Genomic DNA, 16,468 nt, shown 5'->3' on the forward strand with positions numbered 1-16,468 from the left:
TGGGGCGGCAACGAGCGATCCAGCGGTCCTGCGCCCCACCCTCCCTCCTCCTCCGCCTGCGTTGGGCTGCAACAAAGGGGCAGGCCCGCAGCAGGGAGGAGGAGGAGGAGGAGCCGGAGGAGCGAGGCGCTCTCGCGCACAAAGTTGTGGAGTCGTTTTTCCTCGGAGGAGGGAAGCGGGCAGCAGCAGCCGGCCGCGGGCTTTCTCCCGCCGAGGGGCGAGGAGGAGCCTCTGGCTCCAGAAGCCGATTGGGGGATCACGGGGAGCGGCGCCCCCCTTCTTTTGGGTCATTTCTGCAGACGGAAAACTCTGTGGCGTTTGGCAAACTTGGTGCCTGCGCGCCCGTTCCAGGTTTGCGCTTTGACTGTTTTGTTTTTGGCGGAACTACCAGGCAGGAAGATTGCACAAGTAAGGGGCGTTTTCAGTCGGGTGTCAATTTCTTTTTCTTTCTTTCTTTCTTTTTTTTTTTCTTTAATTTCGGATCTTGTCTGCTTCTCCAAGTTTTATTTTTTAAAAAAATACATCGCACCACTAAACTCACACTCGCACACACCCCCGCGATTACTCCGTCTCAAACTCCTAGAGGAGCCCTTGGCCAGCTCGGGGTGCGGCGGTGGCGGCCGGCAGGCGAGGCGGCCCGCGGGCACCAGGTAAGCCCATGCATTATTGAAGCCTAGGGCTGGTACTGTGACTACAGCCCCCGAGGGAATGGGGCGGGGACCGGGAGGAGGATGGCTTTCTGCAGTTCTTCCGCGTGGGATCGGCGTCCCGAGCTCCTTCCCAAGTCCCAGAGTCGAAGATGGGAGTAACTTTTGCGTGCCCTTTCCTCGGGGCCTCAGTTTAGCTTCCCGCGGTGCGAGAGAGAATGCCGGAGGCGTGGAGAGCTGGGGATCCGTACTAGTTGTGAACGATTCAAACTTCTCTGACCGGCTCTGTACTGCCTCCCTGCTCCCCAATCCTCCTCCCCGCCGGGGTGACAGGGTCGCCCTCCGTGCATCGCGTGGTGCAGGGCGCTGGGCCAGTGATTTGCAAGAGGGGACGTGGCCTCCTAGGAGAGTCTGTCACAGACACCCGGGCCCGGGGAAGGCGGGGCCCCGGCGGTGTCCACAGGAGAGGGTGGGCAGAGGGTGACTGTGTGGTCGGCGGCCAGCAAAGCGCTTCCCAGCTAGCCGCCCGGCGGGGAGCATGCTCGACCTCTGGGTGGTTGCTGCTCCCAAGGGTGGGACTCCGAAGAGTGTGGCGGGATCGCCAAGCTCCCTGCCAGCGGCCGTGGAGAGGCTGAGGGGACAGGAGGAGGGGGGCGCCCCATTGGTGTGTAGTCCGGCGCAGTCGCCGGCTGTCCTTTTCCGGACTCTGGGGATCTCTTGCTGCAACTGACAAGGTAATCCATGCCCCTCTTCGGCCCGGGGTCCGAGGCTCTGGTTGCTCAAGGCCACTTAAAAACCAACAAAGCACCAACTGAAGGCTGTGCAACTTTTAGATCGCAGGTTGTTCAAGGGGATTTTTTTTCTCCAAGCCTCAGATTACGAAAGGGACTCATTCCAGTGCGTTTTTCAAGGAGGAGGGAGAAAACGTTGCCCGATCTCCCAGAGAGCCGTGGGACCAGCACTTTGTTTTACAATGAACTGCAGAGCCCGGGTTCTAACTCCACGACCCCGCTCTCTGAGGTGTCCAGGACAGGGCCTCCTCTTTCCCAGCCTTCAGATTACCTGGATCACCAGGGCCTTGCGGGCCAGTTCCCCATGCCGCGGTTGGGAGGGTCAGTGCAGCGGTCGCGGCGGCCAGAGCGCACGGAGCGCTGGGGTGGCCGGATTCCCTAGGTCTGATCCGGAGCTCCCGGCCTCCCTCCCGGGCGGCAGCGGCAGCATCCATTCCTTTGTAAATTGCACCGGCCTCAGGAAGTCGATCTGGGTCCTCCCGGTTCGTTGGCTGTGAGCATGGGAAGACGCAGCCTGCAGATAGCTCAGGGTCAGGGGAGAGCTGGAGGAATGCAAAGCTTGTGGGTACTTCTGCGGTGACGGCCAGGGTTAACGTGGAACCATTCCCCGCCCCTTTTATCAGCCTTTATGGGACCGATGAGACAACACTTTAACTCTCCTTTGGGTGTTTACCTAAAATTTATTGGCCCTGTAAACAGTATTAATCACAGTAGTATTAACCTTCCCTGGAGCGCCTTTTTTTTTTTTTTTTTGTAAATGGTAGTTCTTGGCACTCACGGTTTTCTTTTACTGTGTTTCAAGCAGAGCAGGAAACTCTTGTGCGCTTGGCTTCCTTTTCTACTGTCTTGAGCATTCCTAGGTTTTGGTTCCTAGAGTAAATTAATGAATAGTGTTTCCATTTACACAGCATTTCCATCAAAATGCACACTGTTGGATATATATGTGCTATATACGTAAAATATAGTACAAAATAAAAATTATATACATATATTCACTGTGTAATTCCTAAATCTTAAAAAATTAAAACATTAGTTTTGTCTTTAAGGCCATCACCTTATGTTTATTTTTTAAACACCTTATGTTTATTTCATACATTCTTGCCTTGTGGTCTATATGACAGCCGGAAGCATTCTGAAGGGAGAGTTAGTGAATATCGATTTGACTGGATCGGTTTCAGTAAGAACATCTGGCTAAACTTTACAGAATATCATTTTGAGGGAAGGGAAATCTAGGGCAGAGGCAACAATAAATTGCATTTATATAGGGCTTAAAGCTTCTAAAGCAACATCTCATTCATTGATTCTCAGTTTCTCACCTAGCCTTCTGTGAAGATGGTGTTCCCTCCGTTTTATAGGTGTGGAAGAGGGAGAGTCACACTGGGATACATTGTTCGTGGTGAAACTTTGATTCTGTCTCCTGAAAACCAAAGATGCTGCATTTGGCAATTAGAAGGAGTCATCGTCTGCCTTAAGTTTACTCAAATTCCTCTGGCCATTAATGGCAACAAGTAACCTCAGTGGCTATCAGTACTTAAATAGCCTTCTGTTATTCTTCTTTCTCCCCATTTTCCCCTGTACTCTGATCACCTTTTCTGCTGTATCTTTGGCAACTTGTAAGGGCTTTTCATTATCAAGAAGAGAAAATTTGAAAAATCACCTTAAGGAGAGTGTCAAGTGAAACATTATAGTGAAGAAATATTACTGATAGTGTGCAAATGGAATATAGTAGTGTGTAAACAGTTTACTTTTCTCTTTTATGGGTGAATAAAGGCTTTGGGAAGCATAGAAGTGGAGATCTTCGCTAAGACCAATTGTGAAGAAGAGCATTAGACTTACCACTCCAAAGTGATACACTGTAGATCTTTCCAGGAAAGAGAATTTTTCGTTGGGCAAACTTAATTTTCCATAATAAACTTTTATAGACATTCTTCTGAACAAAGTTTTTGGTTCTTGAATATAATAAAATACACTTAAGAATTTAGCAAATCCTTTATAGTTATGTAGTTGAATGAAAGAACGTAATCACATAATAATCCATAAATTTTTAGCAGTAGTAGAGCGTATAAAAAATGAAAAAAAGTTTCTTAGACTGTCATAAAATCTGTCAAATTGATGATCCAATTCTTTATATCCAATTCTCTCTCTCTTTTTTTTTGAGATGAAGTCTTACCCACTCGTTCGTCAAGACTGGAGTGCAGTGGCAGCGATCTCGACTCACTGCAACCTCCACCTCCTGAATTCAACCAATTTCCCTGCCTCAGCCTCCTGAGTAGCTGGGATTGCAGATGTTTGCCACCATGCCTGGCTAATTTTTATATTTTTAGTAGAGACAGGGTTTCGCCATGTTAGCCAGACTGGTCTCAAACTCCTGATCTCAAGTGTTAGCTGGGTTGGTCTTGAACTCTGGACCTCAAGTGATCTGCCTGCCTCAGTCTTCCAAAGAGCTGGGATTACAGGCATGAGCCACCATGCTGAGCCCAACTATCTTTTTGTCATCTCTGCTTATATAACTCAGAGGCACGTCAAGCTCTGTGAGTCCAAACCACATTGATGATTCCTTTCTCCCAGCCCACTATCCTCAGTGTTCCCCAGCTCAATGACTCACACTTCACCTAACTGCTGAAGCCAAAACTGGGGAGTTGTTTTGTACATTTTGCACATTGGATATGAATCCCTCATATCCAATCAGTTCCCAAATCCTATTGACTTTCTTTGATATCTAAATATCCCACATATTCACCCATTTCTTTCCATCTATTCTTGTTTAGACCACAATTGTTTCCTGCCTATAATATTACAATAGAAAGACTAGCACAATAAACACCCAGATGTCCTTTTTATTTTATTCTTTTAAATTTTTATTTACATGGAGTAGAGACAAGGTCTCACCATGTTGCCTAGGCTGGTCTCAAACTTCTGGGCTCAAGTAATCCTCTTGCTTCAGCTTCCCAAATTACTGTGATTACAGGTGTGAGCTACCTCGCCTAGCCCCAGATGCCCTTAAACTAGTTTTCCCACTTACTTTATTTTTTTTTTTTTGAGATGGAGTTTCGCTCTTGTCACCCAGGCTGGAGTGTAATAGCGCAATTTTGGCTCACTATAGCCTCTGCCTCCTGGATTCAAGTGATTCTCCTGCCTCAGTCTCCCAAGTAGCTGGGATTACAGGCACCCACCACCACACCCAGCTAATTTTTGTATTTTTTTTTTAGTGGAGACGGGGTTTCACCATGTTGGCCAGGCTGGTCTCGAACTCCTGAAGTCAGGTGATCCACCTGCCTTGGCCTCCCTAAGTGCTGGGATTAGAGGCATGAGCCACCATGCCCGGCCTAGTTTTCCCACTTATTTTACAATATTTGCTGCATCTTTCTGCTTGTCTGTGTGTATATGCATATATACATCTACATACATATATCAAACTAAATATGTATGTATCAATATAGACAGATATATGCTATTCTGTTTGAACTTAAGTTAAAGATGCCATCACACTTCATTGCTAAATATTTCACCATGTCTTACAAAGACATTCTCCTGCTACAATACCATTAACTAATGTTAAAGAAATTTAACATTGATACAATAATATTGTCTATTACATAGTCCAAATTCAGATTTTTCAAATGATCCTCAAAATGTTTTATTTTAAAATTCTGAATTCAATCAAAGATTACATTTAGTTGTTATGTTTGTTTAGTCTCCTTTAATTCACAAAGTTCCCCCTCTCCCAGGTAATTTTGGTTTTCAAGACACTGACAGTTTTGAAGAGACCAGGTCATTTGTTTTGAAAACTAGCCACAGTCTAGATTTGTCTGCTTATGAGAAGATTCATGTTCAACATCTTGGCAAGGATATTGTGTAGATGATGTGGTAAATTTCCATTGAATTGCATGATGCCCCATGATTGGTTATGTTAATTTTGATCACTTGGTTAAGGTTAGGAATTTTTCCCCAACATATTACTATGAAAACATTCTCAGACATACAGAAGAGTTGCAAGAAATTTTCATTCAACATTCATATACCCATGGCCTAGGTTCCTTAATTAGCATTTTGCTATATTCTGCCATAGTCTTCACTGGTTCCCCACATATTACCATGGTCTGCCTACAAGCCATGATTTTTCTTTTCTTTTCTTTTTTTTTTTTTTTTTTTGAGACAGAGTCTCACTCTTGTTGCCCAGGGCGGAGTGCAGTGGCATGATCTCAGCTCACTGCAACTTCCACCTCTCAGGTTCAAGCAGTTCTCCTGCATTAGCCTCCTGAGTAGCTGGGATTACAGGTGCACACCACCATGCCTGGCTAAGTTTTTTTGGTATTTTTAGTAGAGACGGAGTTTCACCATGCTGGCCAGGCTGGTCTCGAACTCCTGACCTCGTGATCCACCCGCCTTGGTCTCCCAAAGTGCTGGGATTACAAGCGTGAGCCACCGCACCCGGCCCTTGATGATCTTTTAAAAAGGCCAATTTGACAATGTTGGTTCCCTCTTTCAAACCATCTACTGGCTCCCCATTGCTCTTCAGATAAAGACACAAACCCTTGACCTGTTCTCCATGGTCCTGTCCCTGGTCCTGCCCAGCTTCCTCACCTGGTTCAACAGGTACACTTGTCTCTTGGCTGTCTTCCTTCCAGAAACACTGGCTTGTGCTCCACTCTTTGACTGCTCCATGATTCCTTCTGCCACTTTGCATGGGAAGCTCTTACCTTTTCTCTTTGTGTTTCCCTTTTTGGCTAATTAAATTCTTATCATCTTTAAAGGCTTGGCTCAAATGTCTCTTTAAGAAAGCCTTCTCTAATTGCCCAGGACAGGTCAGATTCCTCTGCTGTATGCTCTTAGTACTTAGTAGAATATGCTTCTCCTTTGCTTCTTCTATACTTCTCCTTTGTATGATTTGTAGTCTATCAGTATTGTAATGAAATAATTCATTGTATAATTAATTGCTTAGTGTGTGTAAGCTCCATAATGGCAGAGGTTATGTCTCTTGTTGATAGTCATAACCCCATTCCCTGGCTCAGTGCTTTACACATGATAGGCACTCAATATTTGGTGAATGAATAGTTACTATGCATAATTGTATATAAAAGATATAAATATGTTTTTTCAAGTCAGTACTTTCCCTTTTCCTTTTAGGTATTGATGTCAAGCTGAACCATCGTAGGAAGTTGAAAGTCTTAGAAAGAGGACTGGGTAAAGTTTTTGGATTATCTTGAAACTCAGGCAAGATGGCCAAGTATGGAGAACATGAAGCCAGTCCTGACAATGGGCAGAACGAATTCAGTGATATCATTAAGTCCAGATCTGGTAGGTAAAGGAAGCTCAAGACAGTTATGGATTTTTATGTATTTAGAAAACCTATATTTCTTATATTGATTTGCATTGTTCTTGCAAGCACTTCTTGGAGGTGAAGTTCTTTCGAGAAACTGAATTCTGACAAATGACTATAATTTTGTAAAAGGTATATGTAAAAGGTATAATATCTCTGAGTGTCCTATCCTTTCTTAACAGAATTTTGTCTCACTGTATGTTGACTGGCATTGCTTAGTGAAACTGCTGCTTATAGCTAAAGGTTGTTCATTTGGAAGACTACTCCATTAAAACAAAATATAACTGAGCATTTTTCTTTCTATTTTTTGGAAAATGAAGGGATTATATGCTTAATGTAGGAAGTGCCACAGTTTCTGGCAGGAAGGATCCTTTCACAGTTTGATTTCATTACCATATATCCTCACCCCCATCCCTGTTGGTAGCCATTGATAGGCCAACAGGTGTCCTACCTTGAAACATCTTATGAACCTTCTCAAGGTAAAATTTTCACCTAGGTAATCTAATAAACCAGACTCAGATTCATGGTTTTCATGTGAACAGTTAAATCGGGGTCCTCAGGATACCACCCCCTCCTCCAATCTTTTTATATAACTGAGTGCTTTTTGACTCTGGCTGTACAGATGAATCAACTGGGGAGTTTTAAAAAACGCAGATGCATTGGCTCCATTCCAGACCCATTGAAGAAAAATTTCTGTATTTTTAAAAAGCTTCAAATATGATTCTGAGACAAACTCAAAGGGGAGATATTTTTGAACAGGCAGAACACTTCTCAGCTTTGAAAATTACACAGAACTCCACCCTGAGTGTGAACACTATACTTAAGTAACTTTGAAAAGTTACTTTGAGGTATAAAATTACATCCAGTGTCAATTTAAAGACAAAAAAGGAACCCAAAGCCTGTATTTGCTGTGTGAACCATCTTTATGTTATGTTAGGAGCTTACTTCTTATTATGTGAAACTGTAGAAATACATAGTGAAAAGAAGATCTAAATTAACTATCTTAGAATACACATTTTCCTCCATGATACCTGTGTTGATTGATTGATAAAGATTTTAGTTATTATAGATTTGGCTGTAAATATGTAGCAACTATTGAGTAGCTTGATGGGTCTTTTGAAGGTATAGCTTAATATCTTGTTTTAAAATATGCTTTGAGGATGTTCTCTTCCTGTAAAGTTCTTTTTGTTTTAAACGTTTTAGTGGTATAAAAATGTAAGGGATTATTAATATCTTCTTAGGAGTATGGAATACATATTCAGACATATGTAAATATAACAGAGGAAAATGGAAGAGAGACGATTTAATGTCTCCATACTTGCCATTTTCCTTAATTTGTGAGGAAGTATATTCCTAAATAGTTTTCTGAGTCAACCTTCATTCTAGTAAGACCTTTGATATTTATAACTTGTACTTTAACCATGTCCTTAAAAGAGTAATTATCTAATTTCAGAATTACTGTGTATATATATTGGACATATAAACTCCCAAACTATTTAAATTTAAAATTATCTTTTAAAAAGGCTGACAAACCTCAAATATTGCTGGAGAACAGTTTGGCAAAAATGATAACATATTTTTAACACATGCATACCAATTAACTGAGTAATTCTATTTCTAGAGTTTTTCCCTAGGCAATACATAAAAAGGTATACTTAAGAAATTGATCACAGTATCATTTATAATAGAAAACACTGTAAACACCATGAAAATCTAATATTAGGAATTGGTTAGATCGTTATTTCCCAAAGTATTTTGAAAAGATCAAAAGTTCTAGGATTGTAAATGTGTAATTCGCAAAAGGATGTTATAGTCAAATAGCTTTGGGAAATAGTTGTTTAAACCTATTCTGTTTCTTTACTCTAGCACATCTGAACAGATCATACATGATCCCAGTAGAGCTCACTAAATTAGGTTATATCCATAAAGTGGAAGATTAAGCATTCATAAAAAGTGATACAGTTGTGTGTGTGTGTTTGTGCGTGTGTGTGTGTAGGAACATAGAAATGTGTTCTTGATATAGTAAGTAAAGTATGTATTATATGAAGTCGTTTTTGTGAAAAATATTTTTTAAAAAATTAGTGAAGTATACAATAAATGTTAATAGTGGTCATCTTGGTGTTTGAGATTATTACTATTTTTTTGATGATTTATATTTTCTAAAGTTCTTCAATGAACCCACATTACTAAGTTCTTATATTTTTAAAGATTATCAAATTGCTTAGGATGTTTAGATGCCAAGGTTATGACTATTACTTTTTTTGTGGTGGCGTCTACTTCAAAACACATTGAAAATGTGTTGTTACATAGCTCAGATATGAATCACATTCTTTTGGCTGAATTATGTTGCAAAAGCCAGTAGATAAATTTGGATTTGAATGAGCCCATTAGCCCCAATCTGGCTTCCTCTCAGGGACTTTTTTTGACTCTTTTAATGCAGATGCTTAGTATACAGAGGTAGTATTTCATGGTACTCCAAAATTTACATATTTTAAGGGATTTTTAGTTTAGATTAAGTCATAGGAATTGTCTACATATAATATATGTATTTTAAAGATCCTTTGTCTACATACTCTATGCCAAATTTGTTGTTTTTCCATTTTTTAAAAGGGAACACTTTCCTATAGGAAAATTTTGATCCTCATCTGCTCTTCCAGGTTTCTTTTTTGGGGGGAAAGTGGATGAGAGTGGGGAGATGGAGAGTGTGATTTCCGCTGTCCAGATCCTTGAGTTTGGACAATCCAAAAGCCTGGCATAATAAAATTGCCATAATAAAAATATATATGCATTTTATGTTAAATTATTGTGATTTTTTTATTGCCCTCACTTAGTATTACTTTGTTTCATGCCATTTGTGAATATTATAATTTTTTTAATTTTATAATTTTAAAGCCATTCCCACTATCTAAACAAATAGGAAGTTATCAAGGGTAGGTAATGAAGTAGTTTCAAAATACAAAGCCATGTATTTATTTATGGTTGTAGTATACTTGCCTTGGGTTTGGGTGAGTTTTAGAAAGGAACTGGAAAGAATTCGATCTATAATGATCAAGGATTTGGTGTTGGGTAAAAGTAGACTTGCCTTTCTCTAACTTAAAGGCCCATATGCCAAGTTCATCATCAAGGACTGTATTATTAACAGCCTTAATTAGTAGGCTTCAGAAAGCTCAACAAGTTAGTAAATATTTTGAAACAATAGGCCAAGGGTAAGAATTTTTAAAAAGTGAAATTTATTACCTGTAGAGTATGTGATGCAGAAAGTTGTGCTTGGAACATATTAAACATGAAATAATAAAATGGTTTGGGATACATATGCAATCGAAGAATATCCTCACTGCTATTTCATTCAATAATTGCATACATTAAACCTAGTAACATAGAATAAGTCATCCTTTTCTGTTGCTGTCAGTGTTGTTGTGGTTTTAGTCCAGAGCGCCATAGAAAGAGTAGACCTCAGGGCTAAGGACAGTGTGTCAGCTGGCTCCATGTGGAGTTCTTGACAGTTTGGGATTATAGACCCTCAGTTGGGAAAGAACTATTTGATGAATAAAATAGTTGGGCAAGCTTCACAGTTTTGGATAATTCAATGTGTTCTTTAAGTGACCTTGGGCTGGAAACCTGCGTGTAATAATTTTATCATTTCTTCCTTTGCATTTTCTCTTATCTAATCCTAGGGTCTAATTGTTGAGGGAACCTTAGAGGCCCTATAACCCAGCCATGCCTGTGATGTGCTCACCCAGTCTCTGTTTGCACACCTCCAATGATGGCGTCTCACTGGTGATGATGATGATGACGATTCTAGCAACTTATACTTATTGAACACATTCTGTGTGCAGATGTGGTGCTAACAGTTTAATCCTCACAACCACCATTTTGCAGTTGATAAATGTGAGCCATACTGAAGTGATTTGTGGCACTGGCCTTCTTTCCATTTCTCCAAAGGCCCAGTGTGTCTGCCTCAGGGCCTTCGCACATCTCTCTTCTTCCATCTTTGCCTGGCTGGTTCCTTCTTGTCATTTAGATGTAGGCCTAATGTCACCTCTTCTGAGATCTTCCTTGCTGACTTTAGAAAGTAGCTCTCACAGTCACTCTTGACTGCATCACTGTATTTACGTTCCCTGTGTTGTTCTTACCACTCTCTGGCACCTTTTCTTGTACTGTGTGTTCTTTAATAGACTTCCCACTAGAACAGGGGTCCCCAACCCCCAGGGCCTGGATTGGTACCAGTCCGTTGCCTGTTAGGAACCAGGTGGCACAGCAGGAGGTGAGTGGTGGCTGAGCAAGCACTACCACCTGAGCTCTGCCTCCTATCAGGTCAGCGGCAGCATTAGATTCTCATAGGAGCGAGACCCTGTGGTGAACTGCACATGGGATCTAGGTTGCACACTCCTTATGAGAATCTAATGCCTGATGATCTGAGGTGGAATAGTTTCATCCCAAAACCATTCCCCTCATCCCTTGGAAAAATTGTCTTCCATGAAACTGGTTCCTGGTGCCAAAAAGGTTGGGGACTGCTGCACTATAATTAACTCCCCGAGAGCAGGGACCAATACTTCCCTGGTACTGAGCCGAATGCCTGGCTCATAATAGGTGAGCAATAAATGTTTCTTCAATGATAAAGGCTATGGAGTCTGGAAGTGCCAGAGCTGGCATTTGAACTCAGATGATCTGACTCTAGAAACCCTGCATTTGACCTCTATGGAGTGCCCAATCTCCTAATTAACAAGGCATTTTATTCCATTGCTGCTGGGTGATTCTTTTTCATTTTGTGCCTAATTCTGTCCCTTACACATTTTGCACTGTATTAATTGTATTCATACAGCTCTTCTATCTCTTTTTTTGTAGTTTTCAGGGGTGGGACCCTGGGCTGTGAGGTAGAGCTCCTCTGGACCCCAGGTTAGCATCTCAGAGCCCTGTCAAGGGAAGGATAATTGTAAGAGACACAGCCTACTGCTTCTGGCCAGTCGCAGCCTTTCTTGATTTTTGGCTCTAGTCTCTGTCATTCTCTGTGGAGTTAGCAAAGGGGAAAATACCAGAGGACAAATAGTCCTTTGGGTGGAAGATAGAGAAATGGATAATGTGTTTCTGACGTGAATTCCTTTTTCTCTTTTCTTCTGACTACTGCTCAAGGCTTTTAACTGGCTGAAGTTAAAAAAAAAAAAAAAAGGTAGTGAATTTCAGAAGGACTGACATTTGGCACAGTGGAGGTCTTGGTCCGATGCCCAGATAGGTATCTGTGGTAATGAGAGGGTTGATTGAGGAGTGTGGGGGAAGGAAGCAAAGACACACCAGTGAAATAAAAATGAAATAAATTATTAAATATGAAATATTATACCTGGTTACATTTATAGCAAGCCTCCTGAAAATCTGCTATGTTTGGAAAGTAAAATTGATAACAAGATTCAGTTTTATGAAAATTCTGAGGAGGATTACCTTATTTGTTTATCTTTCTGAGACCTTTCTTGAGGAAAGACAGTGGTTAAGTTGTATTTAGGCAGTCATCCGTCTATTTCTTTCTTTTACATTTAAAGCAGTATCTGTGAGGGGATTTTTCTAAGCAGCTCAAGGGACTATGAAAAAATAGTTCATTTTTTGTTTCTCCTGAAGCTTTCCTTGGCTGGAATACCTGTGCTTTGAAGGGAGGTCTTTGAGCAGGTTTGTTTTTTTCCGTGAGCCCTGGGGATTTGTAGTGATAGACAGTAACCCTGATGGAAATTCAACTCTGGCAGAGGAGGGCAGCTATTCTTGTCCTGCTTGTAAAAATATTCTCCATGTTGTTACCTCATTATGCTGAAGTAGTGCAATCATGAGAAAGTTTTTTGTATTAATGTGATTCTCATGACCTGTTACTATGGTTGTGAAACTTTTAGAAGAGATCCATTCACGACTGGAAAATGTGAATTGCTGAGGATGATTCTAAGCAAAGGAAGTACATTAATTATATAGACAGAACAGAGAACTCAATTTTATTGAACCTTATTTGAACCCAGAAGTTTGAACTAGATGCTGATATGATGATTTTATGGGAACAAGTCAACATGCAAGACCATTTGAGCAGTTGTAAATATTAGTTAAAATTTAATCTAAAGCAATGGAGAAAGGCTACTCTGCTCAAGTCGTTTCAGATGCATTGGCTAGATTTTTTTTCTTCCCTTAAATTGTGTAGAGGCATAGACATTTACTATGTTATATTTTTATCTTTTTATATGCCTTAACTGTTTAATAATAAATAAACTTAATTCAATATTTGAAATATGAGGCAGTATGAGTTCTTAATATATATTTACTCTCGAGATGATGGCTTGTGGACTGAGAAATTGAAACCAGGTCCCAGTCCTTTCACTTTTACTTCCTGTGACACTGACTAGATTTGCACATGTCAATTCCAGGAAGCAGGTGAAGTTTCCAGTATCCATGTGGTTCTCCAATCTTTGCGTTTGTGCCTTTAAACAACCAAATACCTGAGGTTTATTTATATCCCGTGGGACTTTTCTATCAGAAGCACATTCTCTTGGCCTGGCTAATCAGGGAAATGTCTGTATATGCGCATCTGGCAGCTAAGATTAAGGTTTATGGTGGTATAACCTCACCGTCACTTTTAAGAAATTAAGTGTAAAAAAAAATGCAGATCTGTCTTTCATAGCAGTGGAATTCAACAACACATAGAGCATGAGAGTCACATTTTTTGTGTGAACATTTTCACAAGAGCCTTTTTTGGTAGGTGGATGGGTGGCTACTTACATTCAGTTCAATCCTTTTAACATTTAATTGTGGAACAAAATCTTTTTTCAAAGTGTAGAAAAAAGCATATAAGGGCATTTCTGATGTAGCAGAGGAATCCAATAAAAAATATGACTTTGTGTCTCTAAAGTGATACTGCTTTGAAATTAACACATCTGTATAATTTCAAAAGTATGATCTCTTTAGATCTTTTTCTTTAATTTCATAGTCTTGATATTTTCAAATTTCTTCAACTCCATTCTCTAATTAAGATTTTGGTATACAACATTTATATTCAAAAGACTTTCGGTGCAGGAAATAGCATTTTTGATGTTGATACTAATTGATTTGTTCACTTGCCCCTCAAAGGCTATGTGTGAGTCATGTTATTTAACATTGATCCAGTCAATATGTAGATTTATGCACATGCTTTTATTTTGAAAACTAGGTTTTGAGCTTCTCACATATGGTGTTCCTAATTCAAGCTTTATGTCAGAACCACCCTTCTGGATCCAGGCTCAGTTATATGGGGTGGGGTCCCAGCATCTGGAGTTTTAACAAGTTCTGTGGGCTATTCTCTTTAGTGCTCTTAATTTATAAACAAGGAAGGCAGGTTTACAAGTCATAGAACCAAAGTGAAAGTGATCTGCATTTTAGAGGAGCAAGGGAAGCTACAATGTTTATTATTTCTACTTATAAACACTTTCCTTTAAATAATTTGAAAAGATAATAGATTTCATGATGTTGGGCATTTTTTCTTTTACACTGTATTTTGAAGAGTTTGGATTGTGTTGGGTGAAGTTAAAACTGAGGAAAGTGGGTCAGGAGAGTGATGAAACCTTGTGTTTCTTATTTTGGCCCATTGAACCAGAAGATGATACCAATATATCTAGTGCTGACATATTTCTCCACTGAAGTCCTTAGTCATTGCTGCAATGTGTATTTAAGATCTTCTTGCTGTGAGCCTAACATCACATCTTAAACTCTTTTCCTGGGTAATGCATCACCTTCAAGTCTGCTGATGCATTCACTATAAAAATGTATTGTGTATATTTTCTAATACATTATTTCAAAGATAGGTGTGTTTTTGAATCATGGTGGGAAAAAATATCCTCACATTCATCCTCTATGCTAGTTTTCTTATCTTCTTTAGGATTAGAGAAATGTATTACATATGTATTAATATTTGTCTCCCTGTTTTTTAATTCTAAATCGGTGACATAGTTAATATAACTATGCTTGCTTTTGAAATAATTTGCCTACCATTCTTTAAAATGAGTGAATTTTAAAAGGTGAATAGTGATTTTTATGTGAAGATGAATTAAAGAGTTAAGTGACTTATAGACCACCATAGCATTTTCCCTATGGATTTGTAAAAACAGCCCAGAAGTCTTGTGATTTTTTTTTTTTTTTTTTTTTGAGCTGTAATCTTCCTCTTGCTCTGTTGCCCAGGCTGGAGTGCGGTGGCGCCATCTCAGCTCACTGCAACCTCCGCCTCCTAGGATCAAGTGAGTCTCCCACCTCAGTCTCACGAGTAGCTGGGACTACAGGCATGTGTCACCATGCCCGGCTCATTTTTGTTTTTTTAGTAGAGATGGGTTTCACCATGTTGGCCAGGCGGGTCTCGAACTTCTGACCTCAAGTGATCCACCCACCTCAACCTCTCAAAGTGTTGAATTACAGGCATGAACCATGGTTCCTGGCCTCTTGTGATATCCTTATATTCAGTTAACCAAACCAAATCAAGGCAAATAACAAACCCCACCCCTTTCATAGACCTTGGGTTATTTGTAGATCTTTGGGGTTATTTACCTGTCTTTTGAGCTTTAATTTTTTACCTCTTTGAAGATACAGGAAGGGATCTTTATTTCTTCATTGATAAAATAACCTTCAGAGTGACTTGAGATACATAATTGCTTCTTCATATATCATTGTGTGGTATTTGAGATCACGTCTCAAAATTCAATGAGACCTGCTCCTCAGGCAGTTTTAAGATTAAGGATCAAAAAGGGAGCCACTGGAAAGGTGTGAATGGGCTGGTAATCTATATTAGAACAGAGACTTTGGTGCAGAGGTTGGCCATGTTCAAGTGTGGAGTAGGTTTTCATGAAACAGGAGGAAGCCTTTTCAGATTTATTTGAAACTAAGAAACTGCAAAATAAAAGTAATAAAATCTACCCCCAAGCAAACAGACTTTAAAACAACATTTGGTCCTAAGTTGTATATGACCAGTTTCGTAAAGTGATTGTTATATTGCCAGTTTTGAAATTGTATTATCTTTTAAAATTTGAAATGTAAATATTATCTCAGAGGTGGGAGGATGAATCTCCATCTTATTTAGCGTTAAAGACTCCTGGCCTTACCCAAAAGCCCAGCTTTTGCGGGGGTTCATAAATAAAACTGTGTGTGCTCTAGTTTACTCTGTTACCTCATCTAGTTCCTTTAGGTGATTAGAAAATGACATACTACTGCATATAAAAAATGTTTATTTTTGTGTTTTTACATGTGATATCAATGGCCAGTTCTATAATGTTAACATATCAGACCCTTAATTATATATTAACTCCCATTTTGATAGTTTGTATGGAAAAATCAGAGTTGACTTGAATTATTTCAACTTGCATGTGCTTTTTCAAGATATGTAAGCTGTTGTAAATTAGAAGAGTGTTGGTGTTTTCGGAACACACACATAGGCTTGCTGTCTCAGGGCAGCCTTGTTGGGCATTTGGTGTCAGACATATCTTATTGTGAGGGCCTTGGCATCATGGCAGTTTGCTCGAAGAGGGGGACTCTCTGCATATATGTCTAAGGGAGACATTTAGGGAAGTCTAATGCTATCCTATCTTTCTTTCTTCATTTTTTTTTTTTTTTTTTTTGAGACAGGGTCTTGCTCCATTGCCCAGGCTAGAGTGCAGTGGCTCAATTTCAGCCCACTGCGGCCTCCGCCTCTCGGGTTCAAATGATTCTCCTGCCTCAGCCTCCCAAGTAGC

General features: G+C 40.2%; 1 protein-coding gene across 2 annotated transcripts in view; it reads left to right on the forward strand.

Moving 5' to 3' along the window:
• Positions 1–529: 529 nt before the first annotated feature.
• Positions 530–16,468, forward strand: part of LOC105465799 (utrophin) — a 579,736-nt gene continuing 563,797 nt past the window's right edge. Inside the window, exons 1-2 of one of the 2 annotated variants that reach the window (XM_071096556.1) lie at positions 530–650; positions 6,566–6,736. In XM_071096556.1, coding sequence (XP_070952657.1) covers positions 6,658–6,736 — 79 coding nt within the window. In that variant the 5' untranslated portion in view covers positions 530–650; positions 6,566–6,657. Of the gene's footprint in view, positions 651–1,252; positions 1,382–6,565; positions 6,737–16,468 lie in introns of those variants that run through there. The other variant, XM_071096557.1, reaches the window with a different exon arrangement.

Source organism: Macaca nemestrina, chromosome 5 (assembly GCF_043159975.1).
Source record: "Macaca nemestrina isolate mMacNem1 chromosome 5, mMacNem.hap1, whole genome shotgun sequence".
Lineage (NCBI taxonomy): Eukaryota > Metazoa > Chordata > Mammalia > Primates > Cercopithecidae > Macaca > Macaca nemestrina.